Below are 20,729 nucleotides of genomic sequence, written 5' to 3'. Positions count from 1 at the left end.
TAAATACAGGTGAGCGACACAGGCTCTTGAGAGCCTCTAGTTAGTGTCTACAGAAAGATAACATTAATTTACTGTGTAACTGTAACAGAAATACTTTGAAATTAGATTTTAGAGCTAAATAAATGATTTTGAAATAAAATAAAATAGTTAAAGGGATTTATTAAGTGGTGAAGGACTTGTACAGTCAATCATCGAATGCAATAAATACAACAGCAACATTGTATCACAGTGAGTTCAGAATTCAGAACAACTTAAAGGGAGACCTGAGTAATTGTTTTAATAACAATTTACAATGTATTGCATCATCACTGACATGAGGATGTTGTGTAATCACTCAATAACCAACACATATATATTAACAGAACTATGGTACAGAATTTGGTAATGTCACAGCCAAATGAACCAATCAAATCAGAGAGTGCAGTACATACTTTGACAGAAGATGAAGATGAGGAGTATTTTGGATCGTATGCTCATTTCAGTATTCATGAAGATATGTTAAAGGTAATTAACACTATATGCTGAAGGTATATCATGTATATATCAGGAGGAAATCTTAATACTGCAAAATGTTTCAACCACCAAATGACCACAGCAACGAAATTTGATACCAAACAATTTTTATTGTGTTACATTCAAAGTCAAAAACTGTGATTTCAGTTGTTAAAAAATTTTCAGCTTTTCCGTAGGTGATGTTAATTTGTGTTCACAATTTAAATAGTATGTTTACAGTATTACTGTAGTTGATCCTATTGTGATGAACTAAAGCTATTTTTACACATTCTGAATGCAAGAAACTCTATTTTCTTTTGATGAATTAGATTTCTGTTGATTTATATAATCTTATTTATCATAGATGCATTTGAAAAAATGAAAATTAATGCATTCTTGGTAATATTTTGTTTATCAAAATGATTAAGTTTGGTAAACAAGTCCCCAGCAACAAATAATTTTACAAAAATATAACATTATTTTAATTCTGTGTTCAAAGAATGAAATTACCCATGGCCGCAATCCTTAAGATTCTTGAATAGTGAACTGATTAGGATAGGCAATAGACTTATTTCTTTTCACATGTGAAAGTTGACCTATATTATACATTTTTGTTTGTTTTAAAGCAATTGAAGAATTTTCTGTTCAAATATCAATGAATAGATTTTTACAATTTAACATACCCTTAATAATAGCATCTAATCACATCATTGATTTTATGAATATAGGAGATTGTCAGTGCTTTTATATAATGTTTCATACTAATCATCATAGCAATAATGAATTGATCAGTTAATTTTACTCTTATTTTTGTAGGACAAAGTTCGAACAGAAAGTTATCGTGATTTTATGTACCAGAACAAAGATCTGTTAAAAGATAAGGTTGTCCTAGATGTGGGTTGTGGAACTGGTATTCTATCCATGTTTGCTGTATCTGCTGGAGCTAAACATGTGATAGCTGTTGACCAATCAGAAATTGTTTACCAAGCTATGGATATAGTCAGGTAAGATTTTCCATTATAGATAATTTGTCAATGTTTGCTGAGTTTACTAGAATTTCAAAATCAATTCTAGCTTGAATTTTTGTCGAGCCTTCGACTTTTGTCGAAAAAGCGAGACATAGCGATCCTACATTCCGTCGGCGTCGTCGTCGTCGTCGTCGTCGGCGGCGTCCACAAATATTCACTCTGTGGTTAAAGTTTTTGAAATTTTAATAATTTTCTTACACTATCCTGGATTTCTACCAAACTTGGACAGAAGCTTGTTTATGATCATAAGATAATATTCAAAAGTAAATTTTGTAAAAAAAAAATTTCCATTTTTTCCGTATTTTACTTATAAATGGACTTAGTTTTTCTGCCAAGAAACATTACATTCACTCTGTGGTTAAAGTTTTTGAAATTTTAATAACTTTCTTAAACTATCCTGGATTTCTACCAAACTTGGACAGAATCTTGTTTATGATCATAAGATAATATTCAAAAGTAAATTTTGTAAAAAAAAAATTCCATTTTTTCCGTATTTTACTTATAAATGGACTTAGTTTTTCTGCCAAGAAACATTACATTCACCCTGTGGTTAAAGTTTTTGAAATTTTAATAACTTTCTTAAACTATCCTGGATTTCTACCAAACTTGGAAAGAAGCGTGTTTATGATCAAAAGAAAGTATCCAGAAGTAAATTTTGTAAAAAAAAAATTCCATTTTTTCCGTATTTTACTTATAAATGGACTTAGTTTTTCTGCCATGAAACATTACATTCACTCTGTGGTTAAAGTTTTTGAAATTTTAATAACTTTCTTAAACTATCCTGGATTTCTACCAAACTTGGAAAGAAGCGTGTTTATGATCAAAAGATAGTATCCAGAAGTAAATTTTGTAAAAAAGTTAAAAAAAAATCCATTTTTTCCGTATTTTACTTATAAATGGACTTAGTTTTTCTTCCAGTTAACATTACATACAGTCTGCACTTTAAGTTTTTAAAACATTTATTAGATTCATAAACTATCCTGGATTTTTACCAAACTTGGACAGAAGCTACTTACAATCAAAAGATAGTATAGAGAGGAATATTTTTATTAATTTTTTTCCTCATTTTTGTTGAGCCTGCGATTAACAGCAAAAGTAGGCGAGACACTGGGTTCCGCGGAACCCTTACGAATTTTTTTAAGAAACAAACTTACCAATAATTTCAATGAAATAGATAACCATAGACATTCTTAAAATGCAAATTAACATAAATTGTATCATTTTCAATAACAAATACTGTGGATTCATTAATTCTTATAGGTACCAACTTTTGTGGATTAAATAAAATTTGACTTTTTCGCTGAAACTTGACTTGATGGTTTCTGCATACTTGGGATTCCTTTATTTTCATGGTTACCAATTTTTGTGGATTCAGGGAAATTTACATTTTTATGAATATTTGATTTCATTGTTTGTTGAAGTCTGCATACAACCCTATACAAAATTTATACTTTATTGAACATTTAAATTTGTGGTTCACGTTTACGAAATCCATGAAAATTGGTATCCCACGACTAAAAATGAATTCACAGTGCATGCCTATAAAAAAAATTTATTTAATTTTGTTGAACAATAAGATTTGATGTTTACCTTTATCCTTTATCCACGAAATCCACGAAAATTACTATCAATGAATAATAGTGAACCGGTGGACCACAGTAGTTTCATTTGTTTTATAAAGATTATGTAAATGTTTATGCACAATAATATATTGATGCCACTAATAAAAAATCTTTTAATATGAATTACAGTAGATGTGGGGTATACAATATACAAGTGTCTACAAAATTGGTCAAGGTCTAAGTACTTAGAGTCTAGACATGTGAAAAAAATTAAAAAGTCTCCCCATCAAAGATTACCATCAATACCTTATTCTTTGGGGAAAAAAAAACCAATTTATAAATATGGACAATTTTCCTGACCTCATACAATTTTATTCCAATCTTAATTGACTAGGATTGCCAAGTTTTCGTGCCAAAGGTGGGTGGTTCTCTGAGGGCACTGTTGCATCCTCCACCAATAAAAACTGACTGCCACGATATTGCCAACAGTGCTGAAAGTGGTGTAAACACCAACAATCTATTAATTGATCAAATGCCTAATTAATCACAATTTGTTTGAAAAAAATTTGATAAAATAACATGGGTCCTTTTGTGTGTATTTTGGTTATTTTTGTCATTAGGTTGCAGTCTTATTGAAGTATCCCCATTATCTTCTTTTATTCTATAAATCTTCAATTCAGAAGTTTCAGAGAAAATTCCTTGATACAATCAGTTAGTAGATTTTGATTTTTTACCTCAGAGAAAATAACCTTCAGGACAAGATAACCATATTAAAAGGCAGAATTGAGGATGTTAAGCTTCCTGTAGAAGAGGTAGACATTATAATATCAGAATGGATGGGATATTTCTTATTGTTTGAATCCATGTTGGATTCTGTTTTGTATGCAAGAGATAAATATCTGAAAGCTGATGGATCAGGTAATTATATTGTAGAAGAAGGTACATATAATAACATAAACGGTACCAGTTTTTCTGCACCAGATGCATATTTTGACAATTAATATCTCTTCAGTGATGCTTGAGGCCAAAATATTTGAAAATCCAAAACCTAATATAAATGTATGTACATTAAACACATTGTAACTCAATTTTTCAACAGAAATGAATAGAGATAGAGTGAAAATGATGCAACTCAGACCAGGCCAAAAATGTAGGAGTGCTTCTTTACATGAGTTGTTTTTTCTTTTTTTGAATTTTTAGTGTTCATCCCTCTCTACCAGAGACCAAATGACATAGAAGTTAGTAACTATAGGTGCTATATACAGCCTTCAACAATGAGAAAATCCCATAACCCATAGCAAGCTATTAAAGGCCCTGGAATGTCAAATGGAAAACAATTCAAAAGAGAAAACTAACGGTCTGACTTATGTACAAAACAATAAATGAAAAACAAATATGATATACAAATAACAACGAACGACATCCACTGAATGTGGATACATTAGAAAACATGAAAAAGGAGACTCTGGAAGCATTAAAAAACAACAACATTTTTATCTTACAAAAGTTGGAATGGTTGATTACAGCAATAATTTGTAGACAAAACAGACCATTAAAGAAAGAAAAAAATAGCAATCAGTCCTGCCTGTTAAATCTGTACAAAAACTACAGTGATCAAGAGAATTTAGTTAGACAAGTTTTTATACGACCGCAAAAATTAAAAATTTTTTGGTCGTATATTGGTATGACGTTGGCGTCGTCGTCGTCGTCGTCGTCGTCGTCCGGCGTCGTCCGGCGTCGTCCGAAGACACATTGGTTTTCGCACTCTAACTTTAGTTTAAGTGAATGGATCTCCATGAAATTTCACCATAAGGTTTAATACCACGAAAGGAAGGTTGGGATTGATTTTGGGGGTTATGGTACCAACAGTTAAGGAATTAGGGGCCAAAAAGGGGCCAAAAATAAGCATTTTTGTAACTTTCAGACAATAACTTGTGTGTAAGTGTATGGATCTCTCTGACATTGTACCACAAGGTTCCATATCACAAAGGGAAGGCTGTAATTGATTTTGGGGGTAATTGCCTCAAAATTTTAGGAATTAGGGGCCAAAAAAGGGGCAAAAAACAAGCATTTTTCTAGTTTCATGACAATAACTTGTGTGTAAGTGTTTGGATATTTCTGAAATTGTACTACAAGGTTCCATATCACAAAGGGAAAGCTGGAATTGAGTTTGGGGGTAATTGCCCGAAACGTTTAGGAATTTGGGGCCAAAAAGGGGCCAAAAAACACATTTTTCTAGTTTCCAGACAATAACTTGTGTTCAAGTGTATGGATCTCTCTGAAATTGTACTGCAAGGTACCATACCACAAAGGGAAGGCTGGGATTGAGTTTGGGGGTGATGAATCATAAGGGGGTTCAAAAAATTTGGGGGGGGGGATTTTTTTTTTTTTTTTTTTTCTTTTTTTCCTTTTTTTTTTCTTTTAAAATTTTCCATTTTAAGTTGGTTATTTCTGATTTATATTTAAAAGCAAATAATAATGATATGGTAGGAGATACACACCAAACAGGATGTGTAAATTATTATATAATAAGTATAGTGCAATAGCAAGAAATTTTCAATTGCACAGTATTGCACAATAGCAAGAAATCTTCAATTGCGCAGTATTGCGCAATAGCAAGAAATCTTCAATTGCACAGTATTGCACAATAGCAAGAAATATCCAATAGCACAATATTGCGCAATAGCAAGAAATTGTCAATTGTACAGTATTGCGCAATAGCAAGAAATATTCAATTGCACAGTATTGTGCAAAAGAAGATACTTCGTATAAATTGCTTATTTCTTGATCAATTTCAATGGGGTTTTATTCTTGAATTCTTGGGGTTCTTTAATATGCTGAATCTAACCGTGTATTAAGTTTTTGGATTTTGGGCCCCGTTTTTAAATTGGTCCATATTGAGGTCCAAAGGGTCCAAAATTTAACTTTGTTTGATTTCATCAAAAATTGAATTATTGGGGTTCTTTGATATGCCGAATCTAACCGTGTATTTAGATTTTTAATTTTGGGTCCCATTTTTTAAATTGGTCTACATTAAGGTCCAAAGGGTCCAAAATTAAACTTAGTTTGATTTTAGCAAAAAATGAATTCTTGGGGTTCTTTGATATGCTGAATCTAAACATGTGTTTAGATTTTTGATTATGGGCCCAGTTTTCAAGTTGGTCCAAGTTGGGGTCCAAAATTAAACTTTGTTTGATTTCAACAAAAATTGAATATATGGGGTTCTTTGATATGCTGAATCTAAACATGTATTTAGATTTTAGATTTTTGGCCCAGTTTTCAAGTTGGTCCAAATTGGGGTCCAAAATAAAACTTTGTTTGATTTCAACAAAAATTGAATATATGGGGTTCTTTGATATGCTGAATCTTACCATGTATTTAGATTTTTTATTTGTGGGCCCGCTATCAAATTGGTTCATATTGAGGTCAAAAGGGTCCAAAATTAAACTTTGTTTGATTTCATCAAAAATTGAATTATTGGGGTTCTTTGATATGCCAAATCTAACCGTGTATTTAGATTTTTAATTTTGGGTCCTGTTTTTTAAATTGGTCTACATTAAGGTCCAAAGGGTCCAAAATTAAACTTAGTTTGATTTTAACAAAAATTGAATTTTTGGGGTTCTTTGATATGCTGAATCTAAACATGTGTTAAGATTTTTGATTATGGGACCAGTTTTCAAGTTGGCCCAAGTTGGGGTCCAAAATTAAACTTTGTTTGATTTCAACAAAAATTGAATATATGGGGTTCTTTGATATGCTGATTCTAAACATGTATTTAGATTTTAGATTTTTGGCCCAGTTTTCAAGTTGGTCCAAATTGGGGTCCAAAATTAAACTTTGTTTGATTTCAACAAAAATTGAATATATGGGGTTCTTTGATATGCTGAATCTTACCATGTATTTAGATTTTTTATTTGTGGGCCCGCTATCAAATTGGTTCATATTGAGGTCAAAAGGGTCCAAAATTAAACTTTGTTTGATTTCATCAAAAATTGAATAATTGGGGTTCTTTGATATGCCAAATCTAACCGTGTTTTTAGATTTTTAATTTTGGGTCCCGTTTTTTAAATTTGTCTACATTAAGGTCCAAAGGGTCCAAAATTAAACTTAGTTTGATTTTAACAAAAATTGAATTCTTCGGGTACTTTGATATGCTGAATCTAAACATGTGTTTAGATTTTTGATTATGGGACCAGTTTTCAAGTTTGTCCAAGTTGGGGTCCAAAATTAAACTTTGTTTGATTTCAACAAAAATTGAATATATGGGGTTCTTTGATATGCTGAATCTAACCATGTATTTTGATTTTGGACATTGGACCATAATAGGTAAATTAAAAAAATTGAAGTTCTTAGACCACATTCTTTCTGTGTCAGAAACCTATGCTGTGTCAAATATTTAATCACAATCCAAATTCAGAGCTGTATCAAGCTTGAATGTTGTGTCCATACTTGCCCCAACTGTTCAGGGTTCGACCTCTGCGGTCGTATCATGCTGCGCCCAGCGAAGCATTTTATTCTTTACATGTATCTTTATATTTGATAAAAAATGAAAGTTAGTATCAATTATCCAGGTGCTTGTTTGTACCAGTTTTAGAACTAAATTCCTAAAGGCTTAAAAAAATTAAACCTGTGTTTCTGTTAACAGTTAACAGTAGGTAGGTAATTAATTTAATTTTTTCAAAAAGTTAGGGTTAGCATAACCACAGGTATTTTTGTTTAGCCCTGACCAGAAATAATAAAATAAGAAAAACAAATAATATATTTTGAATTGCTTCATCTTGAACAAATATCACTTAATTGCTTTATGAATATTATGTGAGATTTTTGTTTTACAACAGTATATCCAGATAAATGTAACATCCAGTTGGTAGCTATTGACAATAAAGACCTCCACGATAAACACATTTCATTCTGGGAAGATGTGTATGGTTTTAAAATGAGTTGTATGCAATCTGAGGTTGTAAAAGAAGCCAGTGTAGATATTGTGAAACCAGATAAAATTATTTCTGAACCTGCTGTTATAAAGGTGATTTTGATTTTTCTGAAAACAAATTTTTTTTTTAATTCTTAATAAGTAATATTTGGTCCTCATGTGATAAAGACTGATTGATGGCATTTTCATGTCATAGTTTTGCTTCTGTGTTGTCAAGGATAGAAAAACAAAAGATAGGTTGAAGATTTGTATCAAAATGAATTAGTTGAATTTAAGGATATTTGTATCAAAAGGAATTATTTGAGTTTAAGGATACAAATTGTATCAAAAGGAGTTACTGTAAATTCAGAAATTATTGCGTGCATTTATTATTGTGATTTTTGAAGAATGAACAAAAATGCAATTTTAATTATTGGGATTTTAGGAAAAGCTACACAAAGCTATATGTACAAGATATCAGAATGCAAGTTCTTATTTTTGCGATACTCAAGGAGTCACATTATTCGCAATAATAAAAACCTCGCAATAATTTCTGAATTTACAGTACCGTATAGCGGGTTATTTTCGCGGGTTTAAAATTTCGCGATTATCATTGAATAAGGCATACGAAATATTTTTGTGGTTATTATTTTGGCGGATTCAAAACTTTTATCAACACCTTTGCATGTACACTTTTAAATTGGTGGAATTTATTTTGGCGATTGTATTCTGTCCGCGAAAAATAAGCAAAAATTTACAGGATATTTGTATCAAAAGAAATTATTTGAATTTAAGGATGTTGGCAGCTCATATTTTCAGTGTTCTCTTTATCTTTTTAATCATTCTGACCTTTTCCTGTACAGTGCATACATTTTTTTCCAGCAGCCTCAATATGTAGTCCTCAATATTTTCTAATACTATACATATCAAATACATCAAGTAGTTATTTTAATATCCTTTTTGTATTTCCAACATTCATATAAATGTTCAGGAATTCCACATGAAGAGTAGTTAATAGATTATTCAAGTTGACCTGCTTTACCATGGCTATTGTATTTGAATTTCATAAAATGATTTTCCTCCCTACAATCATCCCTGTTGGTAGATGATGAGTTTAATGATCAATAGTTCTTTGCTCCATAATTTTAAAATTCAATTACAATAGCCATAGAATTACAAAATTCAATAGCCATGATAAAGCATGTCAACTTGAATAAATCTATTAACTAATCTTAATGTTCTTCTTGTACAACAATGTACCAAATAGTAGGGATAATAACAGTCATTATTTCTTAAATCAAAAGTAGGTCAGTTATAATGACTATATATTAAGGTGGCTGGAACAAAATTTATACACTGTACAGGAATTCTATGGAAACCACATAATTTTTTTTTATTATTACGAGTTTTGAAGAATTGGCAAAATTGCAAGGTTAATTATATTGATTTCAGTAAATATGCTGTTTACAAATAGTGCTATCAAAATTAAAATGTGAAACCACATTTAAAGATGCTTTTTCACAATCAAAAGACATCATGAGCCAAATTTTTTAAATATTTTTTGGTAACATTTTTTATCTTTTGTTTTATTGATAAATGTCTCATTGGCAATCATACCACACCTTCTTATTTTTACGTTGTTTTTTACAGTTAATATTTAGATACACTCTAGAATTAAACATTTTTTTTAAGACTTCAATAACTTTTATCAAACCTTCATAGAATTTGATGAAACTTTGACAGAAGCTTTTAAATGTCAGAACTTTTGTGAAAATATTTAAGTTATTCAGTATTTTTACTGATAGATATACTTTTTTTGGCAAATATCATTTACATACGATACATTCATGATTTTATTTAAAATATCAATAACTTTGATAAACAATCATGATGTTTCAAATTTGGATAGAAGCTTCTTCATAATCAAGAAATACCATCTAAAGAAGAAAATTTGACAGAACTTGTGTTTATTCTTCAGTAATTTTTCCTGATAAGTGGACTTTGTTTTAGTTTAGCAAGTCCACATAACACTTTTACACTGACATCAGCAAAAGATGACAGTACGAATACTAAAAATCCATGCTAAAAATAAGGCATAGGTACGTTTATTCAGTCATTGACACGCGATCTCGCAGGTGTGTTCTAGTTCAATGTAAAACAGGAGGATGTTAAATTAGAGATTTTTATTGCAGGAATTTGACTGCTGCACTTGTAGTATTAGTGATTTACAGTTCAAACAAGACTTCCAGTTGTCATTGACAACAAAAGGGGAGATAACTGCTGTCATTGGTTATTTTGATATTCACTTTAATAAAAATTGTGGCAATAAGGTAAGTAAATAGATGGTAAATTTATACTTTATAAGTTCATAATTCAGGGAACTCTGCTAAAATTGTCCATAATTGAACTGGAAACCTGTGTGCAGTGTATAAACAACCACTTTCCTACGGAAGTCAATATAACAAATTCTTTCAATTTAAACAATCCCAACAAATTTTCTGCTATTTTTAAACCTTCACCAAGTGGTAAACATCCCTGAAAAAAAGTCAAGGATTCTGAATATGAGAAAAAATAATCAAAGGAAATGACTCCAATGAAACATAACATAAATTTAGTCCACATTTTAGTCCACATTTTAGTCCAATGGGAATAGAAATATTAAACCCCAAGCCCCATGTAGAATGAATGTGAAGCTCTCTGTATGTTTAACACTTAAAACACTTCTCTTAGGGGGCTGTATTTGATCTGGTGTAAGGCAAAATTTCTATCCCAACCAATATACCCTAATTATTCTGTGGCAGTCCAAATTTACCTCCCTACAGCCTTGTCAACCTACCTATTAAGCATTATTTATTTTCCTGATTATGCATGAAATACTTGTCATTTGACATTAAGCCAGCAGCAATCAATCAACAACTTTGATTTAAATAGTGCACATCAGCAAGAACAAGATGCTGTAAAAGTTAAACTATATATAACTTAATATAAATAACAAAAAGCTGAGAGGGTGATAGAGCAAATTGTTGGTGGAGAAAATATTGTCAACCGAGGCGAAGTCCTCTCAGCTATTTGCTATTTTTAAATGATTACACTGAATGATCTGTCATTATTGTCTTTTAAATTGGAATTGAAAGTAGTTAACTATGACTTCTTCTATAGAATAACCATTTGTATTTCATAAACTTGACAATTAATACAGTGTGTCCATGGAGGGCAATAGAATATAAGTCATTGTAATGAGTAAATTACCTCCCTTGTATATATAACCAGTCTGGCATTTTAACATGAGGTATAAAAAAAAGGGATGTGATATGGCTTCAACCATCTTTTTTTAACATTATTATTTAAAAGGATAGGTTGGTAAAGTGTAGAAACTTGTTTCATGGTGTTTATATCACATCCCTGTTTTTTATACTTCATGTTAAAATTGTACATTTTTAAAGTAAAATGAGATTTTATTAAATAAATACTTACCATCATAAATTCTGAGTACATCCATCTGCGCAATTCTGACAGGCAGAAAACCCCAAATAAAAATATCATCCAATGAGAAGAGGGATGACCAAGCAGTGCCCGTATAACCATGCCTTTATATCATCCATTTAATTTCCTAAAGTAAGCAAGAAGCCCTAGGAAAAAAAACAGGGGATGAAGGGGAGGTTGGGAGGGACCTTTAATTTATGATGGTAAGTATTTATTTAATAAAATCTCATTTTACTTTAAAAATGTACAATTTTATGTCAATAAATACATTACCATCATAAATTCTGAGTAAAGTATAGAATCTAACGCAAAGCTGAATCCCCTGAACCAGAAGATGCAGGAGGAAAAACAACTCTTTGTGTGGAAACTAAAGGTCTTAAGGAGTACAAACTCTGAGCTTGAGTAGATAAAGACTGCAGATAGTGAGAAATGAAAGCATTTTTAGTTCTCCAGAAACCTGCAGATAAGACTTCCTCTAAAGAAGCGTTATTAAAAAGGGCCCAGGAGGTAGAAATAGCTCTAACATCATGGGCTTTAACATGCATACTATTCAGAAGTTCTTCATTAGAAGAGTTGTAAGCTAATTGAATAGTTTTACAGATCCAAGTTGAAATGGTTTTAGCAGACAAATCTTGTTTTCCTTTGTAAATAGGAATAAATAACCTAGAATTTAAGGAGGTGCGGAGACTCCGTGTTCTCTGAAGATATAAAAGTAAGACTCGGATAGGACAGAGTACTTTAGAACTTGAATCATCAGGAAGGGCTGGAATCACTATTGGTTCTGAACCTCTCCTCGGAATTTGATTTTTGGCTAAAAAGGCTGGATCTGTTAATAGAGTAACAGATGACTTATCCCTACTAAAACGAAGGCAGTGATCAGCAGTGAAAAAGCATGAATTTCACTTCTTCTTTTACCAGAGGCCAAGGCAAGAAGGAAACAACACTTATACGATAAAAACTTGATTTCAACCTTTTCAGCAGGTTCAAAAGGATAGGTTTTTAAAGCTGATAAAACTACACTCAAATTCCAAGACGGGATTAAAACTCTCTGTCTAGGGCGAGGAGGTGCGGAGACTCCGTGTTCTCTGAAGATATAAAAGTAAGACTTGGATAGGACAGAGTACTTTAGAACTTGAATCATCAGGAAGGGCTGGAATCACTATTGGTTCTGAACCTCTCCTCGGAATTTGATTTTTGGCTAAAAAGGCTGGATCTGTTAATAGAGTAACAGATGACTTATCCCTAATAAAACGAAGGCAGTAATCAGCAGTGAAAAAGCATGAATTTCACTTCTTCTTCTACCAGAGGCCAAGGCAAGAAGGAAACAACACTTATACGATAAAAACTTGATTTCAACCTTTTCAGCAGGTTCAAAAGGATAGGTTTTTAAAGCTGATAAAACTACACTCAAATTCCAAGACAGGATTAAAACACTCTGTCTAGGGCGTTCAAGAGTGAAATTCTTAACTAAAAGAGAAATGAATTCTTTATTACCAAAATCTGGACCTCCAGACAGTTGAATCGTCCTAGAAATAGCTGATCTATAGCCTTTAATTGTAGAGGGGATAATCCTTTCTTTTCAAAAAGGTGGATCAGAAAGTCTGCTAGTTGCTGTACAGAAATTTGGAAAGGATCAATTTCCTTCTCACTACACCAACTACTGAAGATAGTCCACTTGGCATCATAGACGATGTTATTGGAATCTCTAACTGCTCGGTAGAGATGTCTGGCTGCACATTCAGAAAAACCTCTCTCCTTGAAGCTATCCCTGAGAGAAGCCACGCGAACAGATGTAGCTTCTCTGGATTGGAATGAAGAATCTTGCCCTTGAACTGGGACAGAAGGTTGTGTCGTACTGGTCCAGTGGACGAGCACAAGACAGATGAAGAAGATCTGGAAACCAGGCTTGTTTGGGCCAAGCTGGAGCAATAAGAATGATCAACCCTTGCTCTGCTGAGATCTTCCGAAGAACTTCTGACAGAAATCTGAACGGAGGGAAGGTGTAAGCGAACATTCCGTCCCAAGGAACACTCATGCAGTCTACTGGATAAGCTTTCGGATCTGGTACAGGAGACATGAACACTTGAACTTTGTAATTGAGGCTTGTTGCAAACAGGTCTACATGAGGAGACCCCCACTGAAGTGTTATTGCCTGAAATACTGATTGGAGAAGTTCCCACTCTGTATTGACTGGGGTAAGTGTCCTGGACAGAGCATCTGCTAACACATTGAGTTTCCCTGGGACATGACGAACTACAATCTGTAGATGAAGGTGATTGCAAAGAAGGAGGATTTCTCTTGCTAAAAGGAACAGCTCGTAACAATGAGTTCCCCCTTGGTTTCGCAAATAAGCCACCACAGTGGTGTTGTCCGATGCTAGAACAAGAGATTTGTTCTGCAGTAGGGGCTGAAAATGAGACAGTGCAAGAAGAACTGCCTTCATTTCTATTATGTTGATGTGTTCCTTCAAAAGATCTGGAGTCCACACTCCTGAAACTGAAAGACCTTCCAGATAGGCTCCCCAACCGAGGTTGGAGGCATCTGTGAACAGAGTCTGATTTGGAACTGGAGAGGACAGAAGTTGGCCTCTCAAAACGTTTGCTTGGGAAGTCCACCAAACCAAATGAGGATACAATTCCTGATGAATGATTGGAACTGGAAATTCCCAATCCTGTGAAGCTGGGAGCCAATGTTGATGTAGATAAAATTGAAGAGGTCGAATGTGGAGGCGACCAAGTGGAACAACATCCGCTAGTGAATTCAAGAGACCTAGCAGTTGTGAAAACTGGCGAGCAGTAACTGTTTTTTGAGAAAGAAACAGATGAATTTTTGAACAAAGATTCTGAAACTTTTCCTGAGGAGGTCGAACTATGCACTGATGAGTGAGGTAATGTTCGCCTAGGAAAATAAAGTCCTGAGACGGAATAAGGTCTGACTTTTTCCAAGAGATGAGAAACCCCAGAGAGAGAAGCAATCTGATGACTACATCGGTATTGAGATAGAGTTTCTAGGGAGAAAGTTCCTTGTTCAGTGAGTCGTCCAGGTAAGAATGAATCTGAATAGCCTGTGAATGAAGGTGAGCTATGGCTACCTGCATGAGTTTGGTAAAGGCTAGTGGTGCAGTTGACAGACCAAAAGGGAGAGCTCTGAATTGGTAAACCCTTTTTTTCCAAACAAACAGAAGGAATTTGCGGTATGAATGGCAAACTGGAACATGAAAATAAGCGTCCGTCAGATCCAGGGATGTTGTCCACATACCTGGAAGAATAGAAGCTCTGATTGAACGATTGGTCTCCATTTTGAAATGGGGAATAATCATGTAAGAATTGAGGATAGACAAATCGATGACTGGTCTCATTCCTCCTGTCTTCTTCGAAACAAGGAAGAGACGAGAATAGAAACCTGGATCTATTGAAGATACAGGGACTTCCTCCACTGCCCTCTTTGTCAAAAGAGTCTCTACTTCTGTTGACAGAAGAAGAAACTTCTGTGGATCTTGAGTATTGGACAGTGGGATAGGAACAGAAGAAAGAGGAAGTTGCTCTTTGAATTGAAGAGACGATCCCCCTCGAATTACTGACAGAACCCAACAATCTGAGGTAATACTTGTCCATTTTTTTAGAAAATGAGTTAACCTCCCCGCTACTGGCAATTGAGAAAGAGGAGTTTTGTAGTACATCTCTGGATTGGGTTCTGACAGTAACGTACAAGGGGGCAACTTCCTAGGAAAAGGGATTGGCCCTCTTGCCACCTCTCTTAAAACTGTTAGGTTTAGACTTAGGGAATGAAGACTTCTTAGGTTTATTACCTCCATCATTAGTCATTTTCCTCCTCTTCTCTTGAGAATTATAAGATGAGCCTCCAGCGGAAGAATAACTAATTCGTTTAGAATTATTTCCAGAAAGAGATACATTCACCTTCACTGGAGCTGGGATTTGATTGAGATGCTTCTGTACTTCATTAAGTGGCAACCCGAAAATCTTATCATCTAAAGGAGACTTAATTAAAGCATCCTTAAGATTATCCGAAACCTTTGCTTTATCCCAAATTTCAGCTATTTTGGATAAAGTGCAGTTGGCTATAGAACCCATAATCAACAACTGAGAGGCACCCAAAGCATAGTCCACCTGTAATAGAAAAGGCTTGACCTCTGGTGGAAGAGAAGAGTCTTTAAGTACTGGAGCAACTGCAGATAAAAAATGTTCAGCAGTGCCTAAAACATGAGGCATTCCTGAGAAGGTTCTCCGTTTTGGACCAAACAGACTGAGAAAGACGCAGTCCATCGGCAGGTTTAGAAGCAATCGAAGATGAAAAAACCTTGTCACATTTAGGTACCAATTTACCCAAGGTAGAATCAAAGATATCATAATCTTTAGAACGGAACTGCTTAGTAAATGAGGCAAGCCCAAAACCACTCACTTGAGAAAATTGGGACTCATTAGCCACAATCCCATCATTGATGATCTGCAGAGAAGTAGACATACGGTTGGATTGTGGAAAACTAGTATGTGACTTAGCGTTGTCTATAGACAGACCACATGAAGCCTCGAAAGTAGAGGTAAGTCTCTTGGGTCTGGGAGGAGACTGAAATGGTACCTTGTTGACGTCTCTCATAATGGTATAAACCGAATCTCTAAGATCCTTCAAAGTAGAAGGAGTATCTTCTGCCTCAGGATCCTTACTGGAATTGGTAGAAGAATGGCCAATTACAGAAGAAGAGATAGACACAGGAACAGAAGGTTAAGAAACATTCCGAGAGACCTGAGCTGGATTATCACCTTCTTCATCAGAAGTAAAACCTTCTTCCTGACTGCCTGGGGCCACCGAAAAGCGTTCTTCCTCATCACTGTCCTCCCGGTCACTTCCAATATTATGATCTGGAAGGAGTGAAATCACTGGAGAATTTGACTTATTGGCAATATTCTCTAGCGTACCCAGGCGGTTGGAGAAAGACGTCAATTCAGAAGAAATAGACTGACGAAAGTCGTCCAGAATACTCTTAAACCCATCTAAAGAGGGGCCAGAGTCAGTAACCTGATTAAACTGATGCCTAACAGAAGAGGTAGACAGAGCAGCAGGTACAGATACACTACTACAACTACTAGCTGACACTGCTAAAGGAGGAGCAGGAACTGACAGATTAGATGTAGTACTCTGAGGAACAATAACTGGTGTGGTAATTGGTCCACAATAAGGCCAGAAACCTGGGAAAGGCTGACCAGGAACCTGACTAGGATAAACCTGATTAGGAAACCCTTGACCAGGAAACCCTTGACCATGAAACCCCTGACCAGGAAAGCCTGAATAAGGATAACCCTGAGACCAAGGAGGTCTAGACCAAGACATGGCGTTACTAGCCGAAGCAGGTAAAGTGAAGCCACAGTATGACGCTGGCGCTCTAGACCCAGGTAAATTTAGACCCATAGAAATACCAGGGTAGGATGAAATAGACCCAGTGGTGTCAACTGGCCTAGAAAAAGTGTGCGTAACAGTGGTAGGGACACCTCCATGATAACCGACAGAACCTGTATTGAGGGTCTGTTGACCGGTCTTAGTAGTCACCGAAGTAAAAACGTCGGTTAGTTGACTACTAATAGGGGGGTTCCCTGCCTTACCGTTGTTGCGGTAACAGTAAAGGGTAACGAACCGTCTAAAAAAACATCATTACCTGTAATGGCCTCGAAAGGACTGGAAGCATTAAACTCCATAATTAAATAAGTATGAAGTTAAATACTTATAAAATATAATATTATAAAAACAATAATTAATAAACAATGGTATGGGGATACCTACAATATTCACTATCGAAAAAACAAAAAACTTAAAAGTCTTCTCTGTAAGTTGTAACACGTGTGTCTCGATGCGCAGGCGGAAATTAAATGGATGATATAAAGGCATGGTTATACGGGCACTGCTTGGTCATCCCTCTTCTCATTGGATGATATTTTTATTTGGGGTTTTCTGCCTGTCAGACTTGCGCAGATGGATGTACTCAGAATTTATGATGGTAACGTATTTATTGACGTAAAATGCCAGACTAGTTATAAATACAAGGGAGGTAATTTACTCATTCCAATAGTTTATATTCTATAACCCTTCATGGAGACACTTTATTAATTGTCCAGTTTATAAAACACAGATGGTTATGAAAAGTTTGAAAAGGAGACAACTGTTTCTTCATAAAATTGTATTGTGATATGAAGATCTCTATTGTATACAGGTGATGTTTTCTACTGGACCTAGAGACACAGCAACCCATTGGAAACAGACTGTATTCCTGTTAGAAAAATTTATACCTGTACAAAAAGGTAAAGTATATTAGCATGTTTATGGTAAGAATGCTTTTTAGTTCATATGATGACAATACATTGTCACTTTTCTATGTCTACATATTTCAGTGTTTGGACGACTATATTGGATAACAAAATTTGATTTGTGATAAGATTCCATTCTACCAATAGATGCCTTTTAAATGTGTACATTTTCCTGTACATTTCCAGTGTTGCAATGCTTATGTTATTACATCACAGTAAGAATTGATTGTTCAATGATGTCATTTATGACAATTGACCTCTGGTCAACTGATGTAACTCTTTCATAAAACCAACTTTAGTTTGACCTATTGCCTTAAGATAAGATGATCAAATAAAACAAATTGAGAAACCTTTGTCTATCTTACAAGAGAGTTGCTGTTGGTAAAATGTACAATATGAATTAAATGAGATGTAAGATGTACAACAATGAGTAAACAATTTAGTCATTTTTAAGACAAATAACAAAAACATCTAGTGGTCTATATAAAAAAAATGAAAAGAAATATAGGTTCAAATGTTCAAATACAACTTAGGTAAGAAACTAAGATTTGCTATCTACATTTGTAGATATAATTTGTTTGACTAAATTTCAGACAAAGTTAATCAGAATTGATATTTTTTATATAATATTACACAGAAAGTGTTTGAAAATATCATTGAAATTTTATTATTAGTGTGTATGGTTGTACATTTTACCACTTATATTAATGATGAGTAAAGTCATAGTGTACTGTTTTATTTATATATGTTCATGCGTACCAAATTTCGTGGATTGAAGAAAAATTGCATTTTTGTGGATATTTGAATTTGTGGTTTGTCCAATTTTGCCTATATATCTATAGCATTTAAATTGGTATAGAAGGTACTGTATAGTCATTAGGTGTTAATTTTTATACAAGTTATTTTGAAGGAGTAAATTTATGCGTAAAGTTGTTTATCTCGCTCACCAAAAAAATAATGCTCTAAAGTTATAGTTATTAGCAAGGTTAAAACATAGATTAATTCTGTAGAAACCCATTTCTATTTTTGGTACTGTTTAGAACTTTCTTCAACACTTCCAGAACTATATAGCCTTTGTGGGATATCCGGATTTGGACAATTAATGTCTCTTCAGTGATGTTAGGAATCAAACGGTATTTGGAAGGCCATATGATTTACCTCAATTAAGGATAGACTCTTGAATTTTAAAGAGTCGAAGTAGGATGAACGGATCATATAAACCTGAAAGAAAATATAATACAAGCCCAAACGGAAAAATATAAATAAGTCAAAATTGAAAACAACATTCAAACCTATGATTGCGTTGGATAAAAACCACAATTTTTATATGTGTGCATGCAAAACAAATTTCTTGGTAGAGGGGTCTAAATACAGCACAAACAACATTTTTCAAAAGACCAAAAAAGTGAAAAAGTATATTTCAACAAAACGCATTTGACTAGCAGGTTGAACTACGGATGTTCTAAAACCCTGCTGACTGCCATTGGGGATTGCCAAATAAACGGATCACCAGATGTAACAAAATGGATCTTAACTATTACTTTAATACCAAACAGAAAACAATAAACTTGCGGAAAAGATGGTATACCGCAAACAAAAGGTGCAAAAATTTGTACACCATATCTGGATTTGGACAATTAATGTCTCTTTAGTGATGTAAGGAATCGAAACAGTATTTGGAAGGCCATATATATATATATATATATATATATATATACAAGTCTAAATTGAAAACAATGTTCAAACCTATGATTGCGTTGAATAAAAACCGCAATTTTTATACGTGTGCATGCAAAACAAATTTCTTGGTAGAGTGGTCTAAATACAGCACAAACAACATTTTCCAAAAGACCAAAAAAGTGAAAAAGTATATTTTAACAAAACGCATTTGACTAGCAGGTCAAACAACGGATGTTCTTAAACCCTGCTGATATATATATACACTAATGACATCTATATATACACTAATAATGACATCATGACTTTAGTTTAAGCATATATACACTTTGGTTGCTGACGTTCACCAATGACAAATATAACAGAACATACAATGATGGAATTATTTAGTCTTACAATGGGCCTTATTGGCCAAGACTGCAATCTAGTATAAATGATGATCTTAAATGAGTTAAGAAGACTATTTAAACATAGTGTATTTGCCCTTTCTTTCCTCAGCTTTTGAATGCTACTGCATTGTAATGGTTAAATTTTATATAATTTTCAGGTGATATAGTGAATGGCACAGTCTACTGCAGGAAGAATAGACAAGATCCAAGATCATTACTGATAACACTCAGAATACAGAATCAATCACAGACTTATCTCATGCAATAAAAAAAAATAAATACCTTTTTAATCATGTATTATTTGTTACTTCTATTTTCTTATCAATAAGCAACAGTTGTCTTGAGAATGCTGAGCACCAAAGTAAGCTGATTTATTTTGTTTGCTGTAACATTGTTGTCCCATTATCAGTCAGGGGAATTACTGAAATAAGTGATTTATTAATCACTCATTTAAGTAGCAAATTAGAAATTCTGTGATTTTGTAGTTTTAACAAAATTTTAAACATACAGGTTTAGATTATATGTAATTATTAGTAAAATTGGAAAAAAAATGAACCTTTTGCATCTATTAAGTAGCAAGGTTTATGCCTTTGATGCAACCATTCATCTGTAAATTCTATATTTGTCGAAAAAAATGCTATAATGAAGCTTTGCATAATGATTTATTAATTTCTTAACAGATTTTTCCCAGCAGTGGGAGTATTTTACCTTTAAAATTCAAGATTTCATCTTACAGATTTTGTGATAAAATTTTTCTGTTCGCGACCAAAATTTCACTGTTCGGGGGTGTTGAAATTAGTGGGGGATAATTAAAAAAATAATACTTAGAGAAGATTTTTTTTTTAAAACTAGAGGTATGGTACTTAAGGGCT

At 33.7% G+C, this 20,729-nt stretch overlaps 1 protein-coding gene across 1 annotated transcript in view; it reads left to right on the top strand.

The window, feature by feature from the left end:
* Positions 1 to 20,154, top strand: part of LOC127724482 (protein arginine N-methyltransferase 3-like) — a 29,830-nt gene extending 9,676 nt beyond the window's left edge. Inside the window, exons 5-11 of the mRNA XM_052231463.1 lie at positions 363 to 504; positions 1,309 to 1,496; positions 3,822 to 4,000; positions 7,921 to 8,108; positions 10,187 to 10,324; positions 17,698 to 17,785; positions 20,016 to 20,154. Coding sequence (XP_052087423.1) covers positions 363 to 504; positions 1,309 to 1,496; positions 3,822 to 4,000; positions 7,921 to 8,108; positions 10,187 to 10,324; positions 17,698 to 17,785; positions 20,016 to 20,125 — 1,033 coding nt within the window. The 3' untranslated portion in view covers positions 20,126 to 20,154. The remainder of the gene's footprint in view (positions 1 to 362; positions 505 to 1,308; positions 1,497 to 3,821; positions 4,001 to 7,920; positions 8,109 to 10,186; positions 10,325 to 17,697; positions 17,786 to 20,015) is intronic.
* Positions 20,155 to 20,729: the final 575 nt, after the last annotated feature.

Source organism: Mytilus californianus, unplaced genomic scaffold (genome assembly GCF_021869535.1).
Source record: "Mytilus californianus isolate M0D057914Y unplaced genomic scaffold, xbMytCali1.0.p SCAF_14, whole genome shotgun sequence".
In the NCBI taxonomy this organism is placed as follows: domain Eukaryota; kingdom Metazoa; phylum Mollusca; class Bivalvia; order Mytilida; family Mytilidae; genus Mytilus; species Mytilus californianus.
The sequence above is the reverse complement of the archived record's forward strand: the minus strand, read 5'-3'. Positions and strand labels throughout refer to the sequence as shown.